Below are 20,260 nucleotides of genomic sequence, written 5' to 3'. Positions count from 1 at the left end.
GGTCCAGGAGCTTCTCCTCCATGATGCCTCTTTCCAGGCATATTTTAGGATGACTCAGGGGCAGTTTGACAACCTGCTGTCTATCATCAGGCCGTATCGCTCTGGGCATCCAGCAACCACTACCACCAGTTTCTCCTCCATTGTTTACCAACTGTGAACTTGTTGTCGTGACGACCACTGAAGGCCCGCCTGTCAAATCATCTGATTGGACAATGGGGAAAAAAGAGATGATGAGGGACGCTTTTCCTCTCTGAGCTGAAGTTTTTTCAACTTGAGGAGCTCAGAGTGCTCTGGCAAAAATGGCAGGTGGACAGAACACAAAAACGCAAAAACAGCGAGTAAAAGCTTCCTTCTCATTAAAAACAATTACAGATAGCTGCCTAAATGCTTTCTGTGTGATCAGGGCCTTACAGGGCAAACCACCTGCTGATTAAAAACAACATCACCACATTTTGTCTTTGCAAACGCAAATGTATTTTTACGTGTTTATTTGCATATAGAGCGGGGAAGTGGGATCTGATCACTCAGTGTGGGGACACATTCTGATGCCAGGTGTGCACAGACAGACACAGAGCTGTCCACTTGTGATCGGACCAACCAAGACACACGTTCGTTTACACCAGGTGGGACAGGCTGTTACTTCTTCCACCACGGATCAGTGTTCCCATTGGACAACCTTCACGACCTCTGCAGACTTCGGTTCGATTAAAATGGACCATTAAAACATGAGCAGTGGTTGAGCATGGGCGAATAATTTCCATCTCATAAACTTGTTAATACAGAGTAATGGCCAATGACATACGTCATATTGTAGGTAGTTGTTGTATTTTTTATAGTATTTTTATTGTAATTTTCCTGATCTATTTGTTCTTGACTGCTGCAGGACTTTGACTTTATTTTAAATGCTCATATATTAATTGTGTGCACCAAACAACGAGGCAAATTCCTTGTGAGTAAAAACCTGTTTGGCAATAAACCTGATTGTGATTCAGACGATGACAGATTTTGCAATAGGCCTTAATTGTGTCATACTTTAAAGGCATTGGCTTGATTTTGGAAAGGTCCTTCTCAGTGTGCTCCTCAACTAACATGATACAAAGAGTAGCAGAGAGCACTGTCAGCTGTTCTGACCTGTTTGGAGCAAATGTGCACTGGTTGGTGCAAAGTGTTGCCGTCCTTGACACTGAAATTTCAATGCAGCTTTGTTTTGACCATCACCCCCCGATTAGACATCTGGGTTGGAAACTATCAACATTGCAAATTTGTGGGAACAGAATGACAACATCAGTAACCGTTACTGCTGAAAGTGCTTAGTCGCAGATTTTTATTTTGCGCAATGTGGACTGAAACTTCTCTGTTTTTATGTCAGCTTCAATCGAATGTGTCGGTGTTTCAACATTTCAGATGTTACTTCTCTGTTTTTTCCCTCTGAAAACACACAAACATGATCCCACTCCATCCAGTTTCCCTGTTTATCTAACTTCAATAATACTAAGGTGTTATGGCATTAAATATGTAATAAGGCCTCAGTCAGTCTTATGGGCCAAAACATGATCATTAGTGTGCCTCTTTGACAATATAAGCCATATGAACTAATGACAGTTAAGCAATAGCACACTCTGAAGTGTTAATAATAATGACACCACAAAGTGCACAGTGTGAAAGAAAGTGAAAAGATCTTTTACTTACATACCTCAAGTGCCATAACAACAGTGTAGAAACTTTTATAAGTAAAAAGTCTGCATTCATAATTTTACTCAAGTATAAGTATAAACATAAAGTAAAAGTACTCATAGCACAGAATGTCTCTTTTAAGAATAACATATACTATATTATTAAGGCTCCAGACTAACTTTTTTTAGTAGGAGCACTGTAGTGACAAGCAGAAAATTTAGGGGCACACCTTAAATTATCCTGCAATGGAATTATTCACATTTTTTGCCATTTTAACTGTACTAGTCCATACCCATTGGTAGCTTTGTCACCTTCTACCTATGCCAGTCCTCAATGCCTATGTGCAGTTTCACATAGATTGACCACGTCAGTGAGTAGAAAAACGTGGGACAGACAGAATGACTGACTGACAGAATGACACACTGACAGTTTCCGTGATTATGTACAGCATACCATACCATGACTTAGTCATACCAAACATTAGAAAACAACACCAACATCGGTCCACAGGGGGAGCCACAGCGATCGGTCGCATTTTAGCCATTTTGAAGCATTTTTCTGTTGTTATAGCGCCACCCAGTTGCCAATTAGAGTTAAATTTCTCCAGTCACCTTGAGGCGTCCTGTTCTACATATCTACCAAGTTTAGTAAAAATCCATATGGCGGTTAGGCCTAGATAAGAAATGAGCTCTCTAGCGCCCCCATTTTGTTTGATGGGGTCAATAATGGAGGGGTCCCCTCAGATTATGTGTGGTCATATGCCTACAAAGTTGCGTGGTGATGGGTGAAACCCTTGAGATGTTCTACACCTTTATGTGATGAGCCACGCCCTCCGCAATATTCATTGCCTTATAGAAGCTCAGTTTTAGGAAGTTTTCCAACTTTTGCCAAGAGGGAACTTTAGATATTGCTCCCTAGATTATGTTCACCCAGTTTCATGCAGATCGCTCAAACTTCCTAGGAAGAGATCCATTTGAAGTGTTTTTCAAAAAATTCAAAATGGTGGAAAATCTATATAAGCGGAAGTTATGGGTTCTTGAGGCAAATGTGTTCCTCATGAGGAGAGGCATCTCTGTGCAAAGTTTCATGTCTCTACGACATACAGGGCATGAGATATGCCCATTCAAAGTTTGACATTTCAGTTGGTTGCTATAGCGCCCCCCTTTGGCCAATTGATGCAATATTGCTTCATTGGCATCCTCCCATGACCCTCTACCACTGTGCCAAATTTCACATGGACTGACCAAGTCAGTGAGGAGAGAAACATGGAACAGACACACGGGCGGAGTTTTTATCATTATATACTAAGATAAGATTACTGATAAATGCTTTGGTAATAAAGAGACAACTTCAAATTACTTATTTCAAGTTTACAAATTGAACAAAATTGAACTTTCATGAATGTATACAAAGTATGTGGTCAGTAACCTTCCTAACCTACCTCCTGTTATTACAATAGAAAAACTGTAACAAAACTAAACAATTGCATTAAATTTGATCATTTGTAACGCACACCCAGCTCCTGAACTGCGCACATGCAGTGTTGTTGCTACATGTATGGTTAACAATGACACCGTTCTTTCTCAAAAGTTCAATCTGTCCCTTACACTTGGTAAACGGTAGCTCCTGCTTTTCAATGATCATTTCAGCCTCCTCTGCAGATTGTATCGTAGCTTCCTGCCCGCAAATACAGCTGGAAGTGGGGATTCTGTTTCATTTTTAAATTCAGATTTTCTGTTTTATGATTTTGTGTTTCAGTGGTGTCTCGTGTTTGAATTGTGTGTGTGTTCTGCAAAGTTTGTCTTCCCCACATATTTAGGGCCATATCTAGCGCAGAACACACAGTTCATTGTATTGTTTGTTTGGTTTTTCCTGAGCCATGTAAATTCATTAAGCCATTTCTGTCTAAAAAACACCTGCACACGAGCAAGTAGTTGTAAAAAAATACTCGCACTGACTCCAAAAATGATCACAAAATGCCTGGAGCCCTGTTATTGGATTATAATTAGTGATTCATTATTACAGACTTTACAAACTGCTGGGCAGCTCAGCCTTTAATAATACATTAGAATTTATCATAGTATTGACAATGCGTATCTGCAAAGAAATTAAAGATGTAAATGTAATTCAGTAAAAAGAACAGTGTTTCCCTCTGTAACGTAGTGCGCTTTGTGTTTACACCATCTTTGTGTTTGCTCTCTCTGTGTTTCCTGGCAACAGATTTACACATTCCAGAAGTCTTTACTTGCTATTGATAATGTATGGCACCAGCTGCCGCACTCCTTCTCACCCCTTTCATTGCATTCATGTAAATGTATAAAACCCTTAAGTCTCAATGGTGCAACCCGATTAAGTAAATAACTAGTTTAAACCTAGCTGGTAGTCACCAAGCGGCAACCTTCAGGGCTGAAAAATGAAGCCAACACGGAAAAATGCCAACAACTGCAGTTCCACTAATGGCCACTTGAGGGCAGCTGTGGCTCAGAGGCAGTGCAGGTCGTGGGTCGTCCTCCAGTTGGAAGATCGGCAGTTCGATTCCCGGCTCCTCCAGTCTGCGTGTCGAAGTATCCTTGAGCAAAATACCGAACCCCAAGTTGCTCCCTATGGCTGTTGCATCAGTGTGTGCGTGTTTTAAAAAAAAAACGAGTAGCAGGTGGCACCTTGCACTGTTGTTCAGCCACCAGTGTATAAATGTGTGTGAATGGGTGAATGTGACTTGTAGTGTAAAAAGCACTTTGAGTGGTCGAATGACTATAAAGGTGCCAAACAAGTGCAGGTCCATTTACCATCCGTGTTCTTGAGGCTGGCTCCAGAAGCCAGTCAATCCCCGTAGACCTCTGTGTTAAAATGCCCAACTTTACAGCAGAAATAAACATGTTTACAGCCTGGTGTTGGTCTCCGTCGCTGATTTTAACATTCATGACAACTGTATCTGGGCTGAATTTTTGTCTCATTCACCTGTTTACATTTTATTAAGGCTTAAAATTGTGCATAATTAAAGACGGGCTGCTTTGAGAGACAGACTGTCAGGGGAAAGTGTCCTGTGCTTCTCACTCACCTCCACCTCTCATTCCTCCACAGCTCCAGCCTCTCGCCCACATATGGTCACCGCTGGCAGAAGAAAAAACCAAGATGGCGACAGCTGAAATGCTGAATTCAAGGCTTCAGACAGGAGTTCTCAAACCAATGGGTGACGTCACAGTAACTATGTCCATTATTTTTACAGTCTGTTGTAGTTACTAGTAATGCAGGAATGATTTTACATTAGAAATTATGAATCGCAACTTGAGTGTGCGTGTTCATGGTGATGAAGGGACGTGACCCAGTGCAACAGTGTGGCTCATTGATGAATACTTTTTGGGTAACAATGGAGCTCAGTGGTACAGAGGAGTAAGAGTTATCACGCTGTAGACACACAAACTTATTAGGTTGAATTCATCGTTGATTTTGGTCTTGTCATTAGATTTCTGGACAATATTATGTCATATGAAAATTTGATTATATTGGATCTTTCATCTCCTCCTTTGTCTTCATGTAGTTTCACTCATCGTCTTTCCAGCATCACAATAACATCCCTGGGAATGCAAAGTTCACACATTATCTAATCAAACCAGGGAGTTGAGCATTATATGATCCACCTGGCAGCAAATCTGCAACATCACTATCTTTAATATTACTGTTTCATCTCTGTGTTGATCCGACCAGGAAGTACAACTGTATTTTTTTGGGAACTGACGCTAACAGCGAGTACACAGTGCACTTTTTTTTTCTTTTAAAGGCAGCCTGTAAAAGAAAAACACATTCAGAGTTCCTTTTACATAACCGGATTTTGTTAATGTAGTTTTGACAAATAAAGACCTCTTTAAGCTGATAATGAGCTACTTACGCTCTGGATACACTGACAATGATTGATTTTGGTCTTTCCTTAGAGTTTCTGGACACTAAGAAAATTTCCTGCGGCTTTTTTTTTTTTGAAGCCTTTTAACTTCTTTGTGCTATACTGGCATAAACTGTATATTTACTTGTGTTACTTGTGTATTAATTAAGGGTTTTAGCTAAGCTCAAGTTTATGCAATACACACTTCATAAAAAGTTGTTGATCCCTGATCTAACAGCTGATATCAGCCTTATCTATGTACCCAGACAAAGACAAGTCTTGTGTGGTAAATCATCAATAAACAACAGCACCTGCCATGATAAGATGTGCACATAAATATCTCTGTGTGGTCCGCATCAAATCATATTCATCAACACAAGAGAAACAGCAGCTCCTCGTCTTCTTCTGGATTCATTCTGAAAGTCAAGGTATGTGTTTGTAGTTGAATAATGATGCTTTTAAATTCACAGTTTGGAGGTTAAAGGTTAAAACTACACACAGGTAGTTTATTATTTTCCACCAGTTATTCTTCTAACAGTTATTTTATTTTGATGCAGTTTGGATATCTAACTTCTAGATCAAAGACTGTTGTAGGTCTGGGATAAATTTCATACAGTAATAATGATGACAGTGTTTATTCCTTCAGTGTAATTCTGTCATTGACTCTGTTGTCTGTCTCAACCAGAACAATGAAACACAGCTCAGTTCTGTGTTTGCTGCTCCTTCTGGGGACGTGCTCGGCTCACACCTATCGTGAGTATGACCTGGCTCTATCTGTGATATCTTTGTTATGAAACACTGAAGTTCCCCTCCGCTCAGAAATATGTTCCTACTTCATTTCTTACATTACTTCACCTGTATGTTTGAGCCTCACTGTGCAGAGTGATATATTTAATACTAGAAGGCTGCGTTCACGTTCGTCTGCTGAGCAGGGAAAGTTTCTCTGAGCTCACCTCTCAGTTCAAATCTCAGTTTAAGACGTGGATGTACAAACAGGATTTTGTGGCATCACACCAGTGCAGGATTTGTATGTGTTGAGTGAAAACTTTAAATATACAATGGTATGAAAAGAGATGAACTATTACCAGCAGCACTATCTTTATAATGACAGTGTGAAAGGGATCTTCGTCATAATTGACCTACTAAGAATTATCAAATGATTCTGCAGCTCTTTTTGGCTTTACTGCTCTTTAGTGTCATTTTCAGCTTCAGCAGGCAGACGCAGTTTCAGACTAACTGGTGAACACAGTGCAGCATTTAGCGCCCAAGAGTCATATTTCCTTCAGGAGTTGTTGGAGAGCAAAAGCAGCTCAAAGCAAGTGAACATTGGACTCATGCTGGATTCACGTGCTCTTTACATGGGCCCATTTCCCAGGTTGGGAAGTTGTTCTTCTGACTTCGGTGTGTTCATGAGCTTTAAGTTGTAATTTAGAAACAATATGGACACTACAACGGAGAAGTGTTGGATTTTATTGCTCAGAGCATTTAAACAACATGTTGATAACAATTTGAAGATGTAAATTACGAAATGATTTTGTCCCAGACTTGTTGCTGCACCAGTACAAACCCTAAAACTACAAAAAATATTGTTTTAACTAACTTAGGCCCTGATCACACAGAAAGTGTTTCAGCAGCTGGAGACGGCTCTTTGTAAAAAAAAAAAATATGAGAATGAAGCTTTTTACTTACAGTTTTTTGCATTACTACACGCCTCACGTTTCTGCACTCTAGGCACATGCCGTTTTTGCCAGAGTGCTCTCACGAGTTGAAAAAACTTCAACTCAAAGCAAAAAAGAGCCTAACGTCATCTCTGCTTTTTCCCCATTGTCCAATCGGATGATTTGAGAGGCGGGCCTTCTGTGGTGGTCATGACAACAAGCTTACAGTTGGTAAACAATGGAGGAGAAACTGGTGGTAGTGGTTGCTGGATACCCAACGACAGGTTGTCAAACTGCCCCCTAGTCATCCTAAAATCTGCCTGGAAACAGCCATCATGGAGGAGAAGCTCCCGCACCAACTGGTGGTACTCCCCATGATCCAGCCTCTTTTTTAGGGTACTAAAACTAACTATGGAGCAAGTATCAAGTGTCTAAATATCAGCTGCTGTACATACACATTCACTTTCTACATTTATTATTTATTTGGAACAGGCAACAAAGAAACAGTGCCACACTGTGCACACTTAAGTGCTCTATCCCTGCAGCACTCTATAAATCTTTTAATAAAACATTATATTATATATCCTCAATGTCAGTTCTTCTCTGTGGTATCAAATATCAATATTTTTCAAGGTATTGTATCATAGTTAGAAATTTCAGTATCATGACAACACTGCTCAGGAGTTAAGTTATTAGTTGAGGCACTGATTTAAGTTTAAAAATTCACAGAAAATCTTCCATTATAACGTTTTAAATGAATTCCATCTGTCTCAATCCTAGAAAACGTGGCCTTGCGTGGAAAAGCGACGCAGTCAAACCGTTATGTGCATGCATTTGGAGCTGCTAGTAGTGCCATTGATGGAAACCGTGACTCTGATTTCCACTCTGGCTCATGCACCCACACCAAGGAAGAAGCCAACCCCTGGTGGAGAGTGGACCTGCTGGAGTCCTACATCGTCACCTCTATAGTCGTCACCAACAGAGGAGACTGCTGTGCAGAGAGGCTCAACGGGGCAGAGATTCACATCGGCAACTCTTTACAAGACAACGGTGCTGCAAACCCAGTGTGAGTGAACATAATGACATATTAAATACAGGGGAAATTGTTTAGAAGATATAAGCCACCAAGATCCTGACGCAGCTCATCTTATGATCTGTTAGCTTGTGGATGATGGACTGAATTATAGCTGCACTTGAACATGTGACATGTGCTGTGTGAAATACTGCCTGTACTCTTTCTCTGGCAGGTTAAGTGTTGGTATTATTTCTTATTGCTATTGACCAACGATATCAAAAATATGCCTCCGTATGTTGGCAGCTTTTGGCTTGTTCTAGACGCTGGAGGAAGATGATGTGAGTGTTGCATTCAGAAAATACTCATTCCAAGTGCCAAAGCGACTCTGACACAAACCGGACCGTTCATAAATTCGGAACGCTGTCTGAATGTACCGTTCAGTTATCCACAGCACCGTAGCAGAGCACACTCTGGTCACTCTGTCTGGGGAGACAGAGCAGCAGAGCGCCGAGCGGAGTGAATGTGTGATTAACTTAACCTTTGTTAATTCATGTAGAAATATAACACTTAATTTCTGCTCTCTTTCTCTTTTAGGGCTGGTGTAATTCCTCATATCCCAGCAGGCAGGTCCTTAAAAATGACTTTAACCAACCTTGTGGAGGGACGTTATGTGACTGTGGTTCTGCCTGGTTTAAGAAGGGTCCTTACACTCTGTGAAGTGGAAGTCTACGGTTACCGCGCCCCAACTGGTGAGAACTGATTATATGGCCGAAGCCACACAAGATGTGATTTTTTTTTTTAGATGATGCACCAAACCAGAGTTTGCACTGCATTTCAGTCAGGACCACTTTAGTCAAAGCAAACTTTATTTTCATTTGCAGTATTATATTTGGTGGTATGGCTCTGTTCTGGGGCCTCTCTGCCTTTCCTAGGCCTACGCAGAAAGCCTAAGGTGGAGGGAACACACCTCTCTGCCCTTCCATGCGCCCACATGGAAAGACTAAGGCAGGGAGAGCAGCTGCAAAGATCCCCCAGGAACAGAGCAGAGCAGCATCAATGACAAACAGAAGTGACATTGATAAGTCAGACACAGCATGAAAAGGAGGAGCTGGGGTGGAGGCAGGTTGCAAAGCAGCTTGCAGAGGAAGCAGCAACAGTAGGCAGGCCAGAGCAGTTTGAATAGGGTGCCCTGAATGAGATCTGCTAATTGGTTGTATAGAAAGGAATCATGTGATGTATCAGCTGACTCCCTTCCATCAGTCAGCTGCTCCATCAGTTGATTGGGATGTTTGAGATCAGCTGATGTAGCTGGGATGTGAGCTGAGCCTGACATCGTGTCCTGTGATACTACCAAGAGAGGGGAGCACATCAGGCCAGTCTGAGCTGCTCTGCACTGAATTCCTGCTACATTTAGAATTGATTTTAAGATTTTCTGATTTTCTGTGATTTGTAATGCCTCCGCCTCATTTTCCATACAGCCGCAGTCACACCAGAGCGTGAACTGCAGTCATTTGAACAAAGAAAACGGGCAGAATGCGTGCACGTCTTGCTGGTCATGAATCGCTCCTTTGCAAAGTCCAATCTATTTGGAAGGAAAGGAAAACTTATTATCAGTGCTGATGTTTTTAAATGTGTTCTGTCTGCAGGAGAGAATCTGGCGCTCCAGGGAAAAGCCACACAGTCGTCTTTGTATTCTACAGGCATTGCATATTTAGCTATTGATGGGAATCGTGCTGGGTACTGGAACCAGGGTTCTTGTACTCACACAAAGGCCGACTTCAACCCCTGGTGGCGACTGGACCTGGGCAAAACTCATAAAGTGTTTACTGTTAACGTAACCAACACTGTCGATTCTGTCCCACAACGACTTAACGGAGCTGAGATCCGAATTGGAGATTCTCTTGAAAACAACGGCAACAACAATCCCAGGTAGTTTAATGTCCATTAATTAGAATACTACAGTAACCTAAACTCTGTGATTATTGGGTATCTTTAATTGGGTTTCTTTGAAACACATTTATGCCCAATTAAAAACAAAAATCCAAATATAGAATACAGTATAAGTTTGGCATGTTTTACCAGTGACTTCTATTTATCAAATTATTATTAGAAGATTTAGCCGTTTATTTAAATGATCATTTGATGTGTTCACAAACTGATTTCTCTTTCTGCTAGGTGTGCTGTGATCTCAAGCATCCCCGGAGGTTTCACCCACACCTTCCAGTGTAACGGGATGAACGGCCGCTACATCAACGTCGTCATTCCTGGAAGAGCCGAGTACTTGACCCTGTGTGAGGTGGAGGTGTACGGCTCCAGACTGGATTAGGTCTGAGGAGGTTTAAAGCTGATAAGGACAGTTACTTATTATACTGGAGGTGTTGGTGATCTTGTATAGACTCATCATTCATCCCCAAATACAGACACATATTTTTACTCTTACCTGCAGTTCTGTTTATCAATCGTGATTGGTTTGGTGTGAGCTGCAGAGTGTTGGAGATATTGGCCGTCGAGATGTCTGTCTTCTCTCAAATATAATGGAACTAGATGGCACTTGTCTTGTGGTGCTCAGAGTGCCAAAACATACAGCAGCAATGTCTCTTTTCAGAAATCATGACCCGGTTACTCAAAATAATCCACAGAGCTATTTTCTCTCTGTCAAACTGCTCCCACCAACCGTATCACTGGGCACCACTGAGCTAGCTAACACTGAAGCTCAGCTAAGGGAGGCACCATTAATCTTTACATCTTGTGCTGTCACAGGCTCGAGCCTCTCATCCATACACTTCCTTCTGACAGGAAAAGTACAGCGAGTAACCGTGGCAGGTTTTTCAAAATGCAGCCTATAGAAGGAAAACACACAATAAAAGTTTGTGTTTATGTTGTTAAATGTACAATCAACCAATGCTATCATGTATCCTGAAAATATAACAATAAAAGTGTGTTACATTTACTGATCTGATCTCTGCTGTTTGCTGGTTTGTTTCTTGTGCTCTTTGCTTGGTCAGCCATGAACAAGATTTCAGAAATCATAAAAAGGATCACCAGAGACTTTTCTTTTCTTGACTTTTCTTTTTTATTTTCAATTTAACAAAACATACAGAACACACACACAAACATGGCTCCAGTAGGCAAGTCTGTGGGTCCAGTGGAAAAGCAAATCCTGCTTGTTTTGTCATGACTTCACTAAAGTCGTGCCAAAATGTTTTGAGTTTTGTACATGACCAGGTGCGATGCAAAAACGAGCCCTCATCTATACCACATCTAAAACATCTGTCTGGTAACTCAGGTTTATATTTATGCAATCTCTGTAGCGTTTTATACAGTTATCTATCATTAATAGTGTCAGACAAACTCTTTTGACATAACTCTGACCAATGCTCTGCATCTATTGTTATATCCAAGTAAGATTCTCATCTCTCTAGGTTTATGCAACCCCACTTTTGCTCCTTCCATTAACAGATCATACACTTTTGAAATGAACCCAGGTGCATGTCCTTCATGAAGCAGCTTCTCTATATCACTAAGCACAGGTAAAGTCATTTTAGGTCCCAAAGTTGCTATAAGAAAGGATCTTAGATGAAAATAACGTGTATCAGAAGTTTCTGCAACCTCACTGCTAGTTGCCACTAAATCCTACACTCAGGACCTGTAGGGGCCGTAACATGCTGCATACTGACACATGACGCATCTCTAACCACCCGGAAATCATGAGGTCGGGCGCTGTGTGCGACTCTTGTTCCTATTGTGTGCCAACTTTCAACAGCGCAAAAGCAGGTTGCGTTTGAAGTTGCAAAGCAACCATAACAAACACTAGTCTCTTACACAGATGCCGATGACGTCAGCACGCTGGCTGACTCTGTCGTCTGTGGACATTCCCATAGGAAAGTTGTAATAGAACTAGCGCTGGCTCCCAGCAATAGTGATGTGATTGGATCCAAATCCGCGTACTTCCGTACTTCCTCGACCAACGGCTGATTAGCTTTGCCTTCCACCCGCCTACACCGGAATTGCTGTTACCCGAATTGTTGTCCGTAGTACAACAGAAAAGGAAGTGTTCAGTGCATCGCAAGAAGAGATTAAGATGGATATGATTTCATTTGATTCAGCTATATTGCAGAGCTGCAACGTCTCTGTTACATGTAACACACGTGCCGTACCTATGGCAACGCCGTCACGTGGTCTGGATATCCCCGCCCATTTTCTATTATAAAACGAAAGACGAATGTCCCCAGGTTCCCATTCCGAAGTAAGGGAGGCTGGTCACGTGAGACTAAACAAGCACCAGCCTACTGAGTCCAGACCAGGGGCTATATTCACAAATATTCTGAGAACACTCTCCGAGAGCTCCTAACTTAAGCTCAAAAAATTCAGTCAGGAGTCCTAGTTTAGGAGTGATTTAGGAAAGTTCTCAGAGCAACTCTGAGCAAGGGAAGGGACAGAAACTTTCACTTTAGTGACGAAGTATGGTTGACCCCATCGCTAGGTGTGATGCATTCTTTGAACAGATGTGACTGGTTGTCACAGACACGCCCTGTTGCGAGCCTGCAAGGTGTCCACACCCGGTAGGGAGTAACTGCTTACTGTGAAAGTGTTGTCATTGTTAGTGTGATCACTCTGCTGATGGAAGGTTGAGACAGACCCAGGTCATCACTGCTGCACTGTTGCATTTTTCCAGTTTTTTAAATACCTCAATAATGTGTTGTGTGGGAAATGTGTGCGTAACCCTGATGAGATCAACCACACATGATTTCTGCACAATCTAATCTGTAGCATTTCATTAACTAACTGTCATCCAGCATTTGGACAATATTTCCCATCACGCCCTAAAAAAAAGGTGCTCAGGAAGGCATGCACATTGTGACAGCGTCGCTCTGGCATTGAGTTCGCCTGCCGTGCCTCTACATCAAAAACAAAGGATTAGAAGGTGCAAAGAATGCAGCATGTGTACGACCCTGTAAGTACGAGGCTGCAGCTTGGATATCTAGGTAAACAAGACTGGAAGCTGAGGGAAACAGCAAGTCTGGCTCTCCTGAAATTTTAAAAAAAAAAATACACCTATCAGCACCTCTAAAGGTCAACAGCAGGTCATACACGTTACAAACTGTTCCATGTGAAGTGAATGCAAAGGTACTACAGGCTGTTTTTTTATATATAGTTTTGATTTATTTCAGCAATGTGGCATAATATTCATCTGCAGGCTGTGACAGTACAAAAAAAGTTGATTATTAGAAATCAAATCTTCACTTAGGTTACAAAAAAAAACTCAACAGCTTTACAAAATAAAATAGGATTCAAACAAATACAAAAGTACAAAGTTCAGACAAAATGTCATACAAATATAATCACAACCTGCGTCCTCACACGAGGACATTACATTTTGGGTTTCTTAAATCTGTTGTCCTCGTCTGTGGACACTTTTCTGTGCCTTGTAGTGGTAGCAAGAGCACAACACGCATTTCTGCCAAGTCAGTCTGCAGCCAATCCCAAAACTAAAGTGGACAAGGTTTTTTTTTTTGTTGTTCCTTTGTTTTTGTTTATCAAAAGCCACTTCCTGTTCAAAGAAGATGCTTAATTTCTATGCTTGTCAGGTCCTTATACTACATAGCTAAATAACTAAAGCTCTGGTCTCAGGAGGGTGTCACTGTAGGTTAAATGCCAAATGTCAAAAAGGTATGACAGTATGAAAAAATAGCTACCGCCCAGTTGCCAGTTTATTAGGTACACCAAGCTAAAACCAAGGTTGTCTTACACAAAATGTCCTGAGATTATTTATCTAAAGATTATAATGTTTTTTTTATTGAAACTGAGGTGTAGATTTAAAGGGATCCAGTAATTTAATCCAATTTAATTTAGTTAATCCAGTCTGGAGCCGTACACCTCCACTTCACACAGGATCAAGTGGTTGGTTCTTCCAGGAATGACGATGTTAACGTAGCGTCCGTCCATCCCGTCACAGTAGAAGGTTTCTGTGAAACCTGGAGGGACTCTTGAGATCACAGTGCACCTAGCAGAAAGAGAAAATCGTTTGTCAAGTCGTTGAGTGATCAGTTGAATTCATACTGTACTGTTTTGATAAATATAAGTTACTGCTCATTATAATAAGGATAATTGCTTTGTTCCAAAAGCAGATAACCAATAATCACAAACTCTTAGCTGCAGTAGTATTTTAATGACTTCACATTAAACTACCTGGGATTGTTGTTGCCATTGTTTTCAGGAGAGTCTCCAATTCGGATCTCAGCTCCTTCAAGTTGCCTGCCAGCATCTACGTAATTGGTGATGTTAACAGTAAACACTTTGTGGGTTTTGCCCAGGTCCACTCGCCACCAGGGGTTTAAGTCGTTGCCTGTGTGACTGCAGGAAGCCTGGCTCCAGAGGGTGTTACGATTCCCATCTATAGCATTATTTGCAATGCCGATAGAATGCAGTGATGACTGTGAGGCTTTTCCGTAGAGCGCCAGATTATCTCCTGCAGACAGAACACAATTAAAAACATCAGCACTGATATATGGTTTCCTTGATGCTCTCTGCAAAACAAAGAGGCCCCAATCTGTGAATGTGTTGAGACTGAAATTAAAACTATTTGCACACTGTTGCCCTTTCCTTAAGGAGAAACTGCAGTAAGAGAAGATGCCTCCAGACTCCATGGACAAGCATGTCTCACTTAACCCCAACTGTACCAAAAGTGAAGCCCAAATTTCCATGGATGTACAAAGAGAACTGGATACAACCTTAGAGGCAGGGCCACGTTCATTCCAGTGGAAGTTGCACAGTAGTGCATGAAGCCAAAAAAGCTTGATTTCCACAGCTTGAAATTACCCAGGTCTTCTGTACCATGGTGCTCATGGCTAAGCGGCTAACTTCCTGTTTAGTGCTCCGCTAGTCTCGCCACCAGACAATCAGAGATCTCCGCCTTCTGATAGTCTGGGGACACTCCTTTCTAAAGTGTTTACTATTGGTTCTGCAACGTAGGGAGTTTTTTTTAACTCTGAAATTGTATCCGCCCATCTAAACACAAAATCAAGGAGAAAGACATCAGTCTTTAGTTAAGCAAAGCGTCTAAAGACTGACTTATGAGTCTAGCGCTCTGCTAACTTGAATGAGGATAATATGATATAATTGTGCAGCTCCATAGACTTTCAAAATGTTATCAGACCAAATGGATCAAATCCCATTTGTGATCTTTAAAAAAACTGTGTCCACTGATTCACAGACGTCTCTTTCCCGATGTAAATCTATAGGAAAAGTATTTTGGGGCCCAATGGCATCGCATGAAGGACATACTTAATCATTTTTTTCTGGCATACTATATAGTATGGTAGTATGGGTACTGGAATGCACAGTTGGTCTGGTGCATCACCGAGAAAATCACACACTGTGTGGCTTCACCCACAGATTCATTTCTCACCAGTTGGAGCACGATATCCGTAGACTTCCACCTCGCAGAGTGAAAGGATCTTTCTTAAACCAGGCAGAAACACGGTCACATAACGTCCCTCCACACGCCTGGTAAAGGTAATTTTCAAAGACCTGCCAACTGGGATGTGATTAATTACTGCAGCTCTGGAAGAGAAGGAGAGATGGTGTTATGCAATAGGAAGTAAGAACACTGACGCTGTGGACAGGCGTGACGTGCTACAAATCAAAGTTCAGCTGTCCTCAACTTTTTTCATCACGCAAATTTCACGATGAAACATCAGCCAATCATGTGTTTGTCTGTAGCTGTTGTGTTATTTATTTAGTTAGCGGACACTATGCTAACTTTATGTGTGTTTTCACAGGGACATACAGTAATGGGGCGGTGAAATGTGATGTTAAAATGGAGCTCAGAAATTGATCAAAAACAAAGATTTTTTTTTTTAACAAATTCAAACTTTAGATGATGATTATGTGGCAGGTCACACTGTTGTTATGTCGCTCATAGTGTGAACACAGCTTAGTCATCAAATTAAAAATATATGCAACTGAAACAGTTATTTGATTGCATTTTTGGTGTCCAGTTGCACTTTATGTTTCAGGAAATGAACAGGCATATGCCAACAAGAAGTCCAGTGTAGTTTTTTAATCCACAAAACTCATTCAGGGTATCAGGGAGGATAACAGCTACACTTTAAGTGCATGGAACCCACATTTTGAAAATGTAATAAAACTCCACTAATGCATTTCAAAATCATCAGAACAGCTTGTCTGTCGTAATCCAAGTGCCCTGAAGCTGCAGCACACAAAACTGACTTGAACAGACATAATTTGGGGCGTTGGTGGCTTAGTGGTAGAGCAGGCGCCCCATGTACAAGGCTGTTGCCGCAGCAGCCCGGGTTCAACTCCAGCCTGTGGCTCTTTGCTGCATGTCACTCCCTCTCTCTCCCCCCTTCACACTAGTCTGTCCTATCAATTAAAGGCTTAAAAATGCCCCCCAAAATATCTTTTCTTTCTTTTTTTTTTTTTAAAATAAATAAAAGACATAATTTACTCCACTTTTATAGCATCATTTCTCACCGTGGTCAGTTAGGACGGATGAGCCGTTCTGACGTTTTTGAAATGCATAAGCAGAGTTTTATTACATTTTCAAAATGTGGGTTCCATGCATTTCAAGTGTATGGAAAAATACGGCTAGCTGTTATCCTCCAATTTTATTATTACTTTATTTAGCTTGTCATCGTCTTTTTTATTCATCAAGTAAAAAAAAAAGTAGTTCATGATAAATTTTCGTCATAGTTTTTGTCGACAAAGTTAAAACTGTCACAATGTTTGCCCCAATTTACCCCCCCAAAAAAGGCAAAAAGTGCTCCTAAATTTTAGCTACCTTATGATGACCTGGAGGTGGGCCACATTTCCTGAAGGAAGGACCACCTCCACTTTAATTGTAAAAAACTAATACCCTTTTATGAAATACAGCATTAAACCTTCACAGAAGAAGATTAGACGCAGTATCAGGATCTTGGTGGCTTACGTCTGCTAAACAATTTTCCTGGGGAAAACCTTTAGCCAGTTCATTAGGTCATTTCGTTCACTCACACTGGGTTTGCAGCACCTTCGTCTTGTAAAGAGTTGCCGATGTGAATCTCTGCCCCGTTGAGCCTCTCTGCACAGCAGTCTCCTCTGTTGGAGATGATGATGGAGGTGACAATGTAGGACTCCAGCAGGTCCACTCTCCACCAGGGGTTGGTCTGATTATCAGTGAGGGTGCATGATCCAGCCTCGTAGATAGGGTTACGGTTTCCATCAATAGCATTGTAGGCAGCGCCAAATGCGTGCGATGTGCGGTCTGACTGGGTCGCTTTTCCACGCAAGGCCACATTTTCTGTAAATGAGACAATGTACGATAAAAAGTACAATAGAAAAATGTGTGTAAATTATCAAACCTCTTTTAAAAGATACACGCTCCACCCTTCTGATGTAAAGAATTACAGACCTGTCTCTCTTCTTCATTTATCTTTCTAAAACATTTGAGCGTACGCAATGACAAGCAGTGACTTGTGGCGTCAGACACTGACGAAAGAAACCATCCTTTAACGTCGGTATGATACGCAGCCAGTTGTCATTATAGTTTAATGGAGTGTGGCGGCGTCAAGGGGAAATGTAGCGGGACAAGAATCAAAGTTAAAGCGGTGAAAGTCCAAGCAGGGTAGATGGGAGGATGGTGGATGGATCTAACAACCACCGACTCTCCCCAGAGAGAGCGGTGTTCGTGTTCCGTAAGATTATAAACCCAAACCCTGTTCTTTTTACCAAAACGTAACCACGTGTTTTTGTTGCCTAAACGTAACCATGTGTGGACATGGAAAGTCCATGACCAAACGCCAGTATGTGACAGGTGAGAATGTGTTAATCTGTAACCTCAGTGCTGGGGTACCTCAAGGTTTGGTTCTGGTACCCCTCCTCTTTTTTCTGTATACCAACTTATTATTCCCTTACATGGTTTTTCCTACCACAGCTATGCAGATGATACCAAACTAATGTATTGATTATTAAAAAGAATTATCAGCTATTATTATTGTGAATTGCAAAATTACTCAATGACTTGACTCTAACATTTAGCTTAAGGTTGTTTTATGGATGTGCTGACAATAAGGACAATGTTTTTTTTCAAATATGTTTTATAATAAAGATATCACAGATAGAGTCATACTCACGATAGGTGTAAGCCGAGCACGTCCCCAGAAGGAGCAGCAAACACAGAACTGAGCTATGATTCATTGTTCTGGTTGAGACAGACAACAGAGTCAATGACAGAATTACACTGAAGGAATAAACACTGTCATCATTATTACCGTATGAAATTTATCCCAGACCTACAACAGTCTTTGATCTAGAAGTTAGATATCCAAACTGCATCAAAATAAAATAACTGTTAGAAGAAGAATAACTGGTGGAAAATAATACACTACCTGTGTGTAGTTTTAACCGTCAGTGCAAAGTGAGCAGACAAAAATTCAATAACCTCCAAACTGTGTATTTAAAAGCATCATTATTCAACTACAAACACATACCTTGACTTTCAGAATGAATCCAGAAGAAGACGAGGAGCTGCTGTTTCTGTTGTGTTGATGAAAATGATTTGATGTGGACCACACAGAGATATTTATGTGCACATCTTATCATGGCAGGTGCTGTTGTTTATTGATGATTTACAGACTGAAGACTTGCCTTTGTCCTTGTTAGTAGATAAGGCTGATATCAGCTGTTAGATCAGGGATCAACAAAGTGTGTTGAAGTGTGTCTTGAATGAACTTGAGCTAAAACTTAATGCAGAATGCAAACAGCCATAGCAGTAACAGTAAATATGCAGTAAAATCTATTATAGCTTAAAGAAGTTAAAAGGCTTCAAAGAAAAAGGATCTTTATATGCACATCTTATCATCGCACATGCTGTTGTTTACTGATGATTTACCACAGATGAATTGTCTTTGTCCTTGTTAGTAGATCAAGATGTCTGGTGCTTATTGTCTTTATTAGGTACACCTTGCTAGTACCAGGTTGGACCCCCTTTTTAATTCTTGGTGTCATAGATTCAACAAGGTGCTGGAAACATTCCTCAGAGATGCTGGTCCATATTGACATGATGACATCACACAGTTGCTGCAGATTTGTCGGCTGCACATCCATGATGAGAATCTCCCGTTCCAGCACATCCCAAAGGTGCTCTATTGGACTGAGATCTGGTGACTGTGGAGGCCATTGGAGTACAGTGAACTCATTGTCATGTTTGAGATGATGTGAGCTTTGTGACATGGTGCGTTATCCTGCTGCAAGTAGCCATCAGAAGATGGGTACACTGTGGTCATAAAGGGATGGACACGCTCAGCAACAATACTCAGGTAGGCTGTGGTGTTTAAACCATGCTCAGTTGGTACTAAGAAAATCTCCCCCACACCATTACACCACCAGCAGCAGCAGCCTGAAGCGTTGATACAAGGCAGGATGGATCCATGACACCAAATTCTGACCCTACCATCTGAATGTGGCAGCAGAAATCCAGACTCATCAGACCAGGCAACGTTTTCCAATCTTCTATTGTCCAGTTTTGGTGAGCCTGTGTGAACTGTAGCCTCAGTTTCCTGTTGTTAGCTGACAGGAGTGGCACCTGGTGTGGTCTTCTGCTGCTGTAGCCCATCTGCTTCAAGGTTGGACAAGGTGTTGTTGCTTCAGAGATGGTCTTCTGCACACCTTGGTTGGAACCAGTGCTTATTTGACTTCCTGTTGCCTTTCTATCATCTTGAACCAGTCTGGCCATTCTCCTCTGACCTCTGGCATCAACAAGGCATTTTGGCTCACTGGATATTTTCTCTTTTTGGGACCATCCTCTGTAAACCCTAGAGATGGTTGTGTGTGAAAATCCCAGTAAACACTCAGACCAGCCCGTCTGGCACCAACAACCATGCCACGTTCAAAGTCACTTAAATCACCTTTCTTCCTCATTGTGATGCTCAGTTTGAACTTCAGCAGCTCGTCTTCACCATGTCTACATGACTAAATGCATTGAGTTGCTGCCACGTGATTGGCTGAATAGTTATTTGTGTTAACGAGCAGTTGAAC

General features: G+C 41.4%; 2 protein-coding genes across 2 annotated transcripts; one reads left to right on the top strand and one right to left on the bottom strand.

Annotated features, from left to right (window-relative positions):
- The first annotated feature begins 5,733 nt into the window (after positions 1–5,733).
- LOC125892969 (fucolectin-7-like) lies at positions 5,734–11,183 on the top strand. The gene is made up of 6 exons (XM_049583356.1): positions 5,734–5,979; positions 6,237–6,304; positions 7,990–8,275; positions 8,819–8,973; positions 9,871–10,153; positions 10,400–11,183. The coding sequence occupies exons 2-6, from the start codon at positions 6,241–6,243 to the stop codon at positions 10,548–10,550; spliced, it is 939 nt and encodes a 312-aa protein (XP_049439313.1). The 5' UTR covers positions 5,734–5,979; positions 6,237–6,240; the 3' UTR covers positions 10,551–11,183.
- A 2,148-nt stretch (positions 11,184–13,331) lies between these two features.
- Positions 13,332–19,648, bottom strand: LOC125892970 (fucolectin-3-like). The gene is made up of 6 exons (XM_049583357.1): positions 18,715–19,648; positions 18,358–18,425; positions 17,240–17,525; positions 15,633–15,787; positions 14,414–14,693; positions 13,332–14,228 (listed from the first exon to the last, which is right to left on the bottom strand). The coding sequence occupies exons 2-6, from the start codon at positions 18,419–18,421 to the stop codon at positions 14,078–14,080; spliced, it is 936 nt and encodes a 311-aa protein (XP_049439314.1). The 5' UTR covers positions 18,422–18,425; positions 18,715–19,648; the 3' UTR covers positions 13,332–14,077.
- Positions 19,649–20,260: the final 612 nt, after the last annotated feature.

Source organism: Epinephelus fuscoguttatus, linkage group LG8 (genome assembly GCF_011397635.1).
Source record: "Epinephelus fuscoguttatus linkage group LG8, E.fuscoguttatus.final_Chr_v1".
Lineage (NCBI taxonomy): Eukaryota > Metazoa > Chordata > Actinopteri > Perciformes > Serranidae > Epinephelus > Epinephelus fuscoguttatus.
Note: the sequence above shows the minus strand (reverse complement) of the source record. Positions and strands in the feature narration are given on the sequence as shown.

Excerpts from the sequence above, each read along its gene's own strand:
- LOC125892969 (XM_049583356.1), top strand. The coding sequence starts at position 6,241 with ATGAAACACAGCTCAGTTCTGTGTTTGCTGCTCCTTCTGGGGACGTGC. Across the intron at positions 6,305-7,989 it reads GTGCTCGGCTCACACCTATC|AAAACGTGGCCTTGCGTGGA; the intron begins GTGAGTATGACC and ends TCTCAATCCTAG. Across the intron at positions 8,974-9,870 it reads CGGTTACCGCGCCCCAACTG|GAGAGAATCTGGCGCTCCAG; the intron begins GTGAGAACTGAT and ends TTCTGTCTGCAG.
- LOC125892970 (XM_049583357.1), bottom strand. The coding sequence starts at position 18,421 with ATGAATCATAGCTCAGTTCTGTGTTTGCTGCTCCTTCTGGGGACGTGC. Across the intron at positions 17,526-18,357 it reads GTGCTCGGCTTACACCTATC|AAAATGTGGCCTTGCGTGGA; the intron begins GTGAGTATGACT and ends TCTCATTTACAG. Across the intron at positions 14,694-15,632 it reads CGGATATCGTGCTCCAACTG|GAGATAATCTGGCGCTCTAC; the intron begins GTGAGAAATGAA and ends TTCTGTCTGCAG.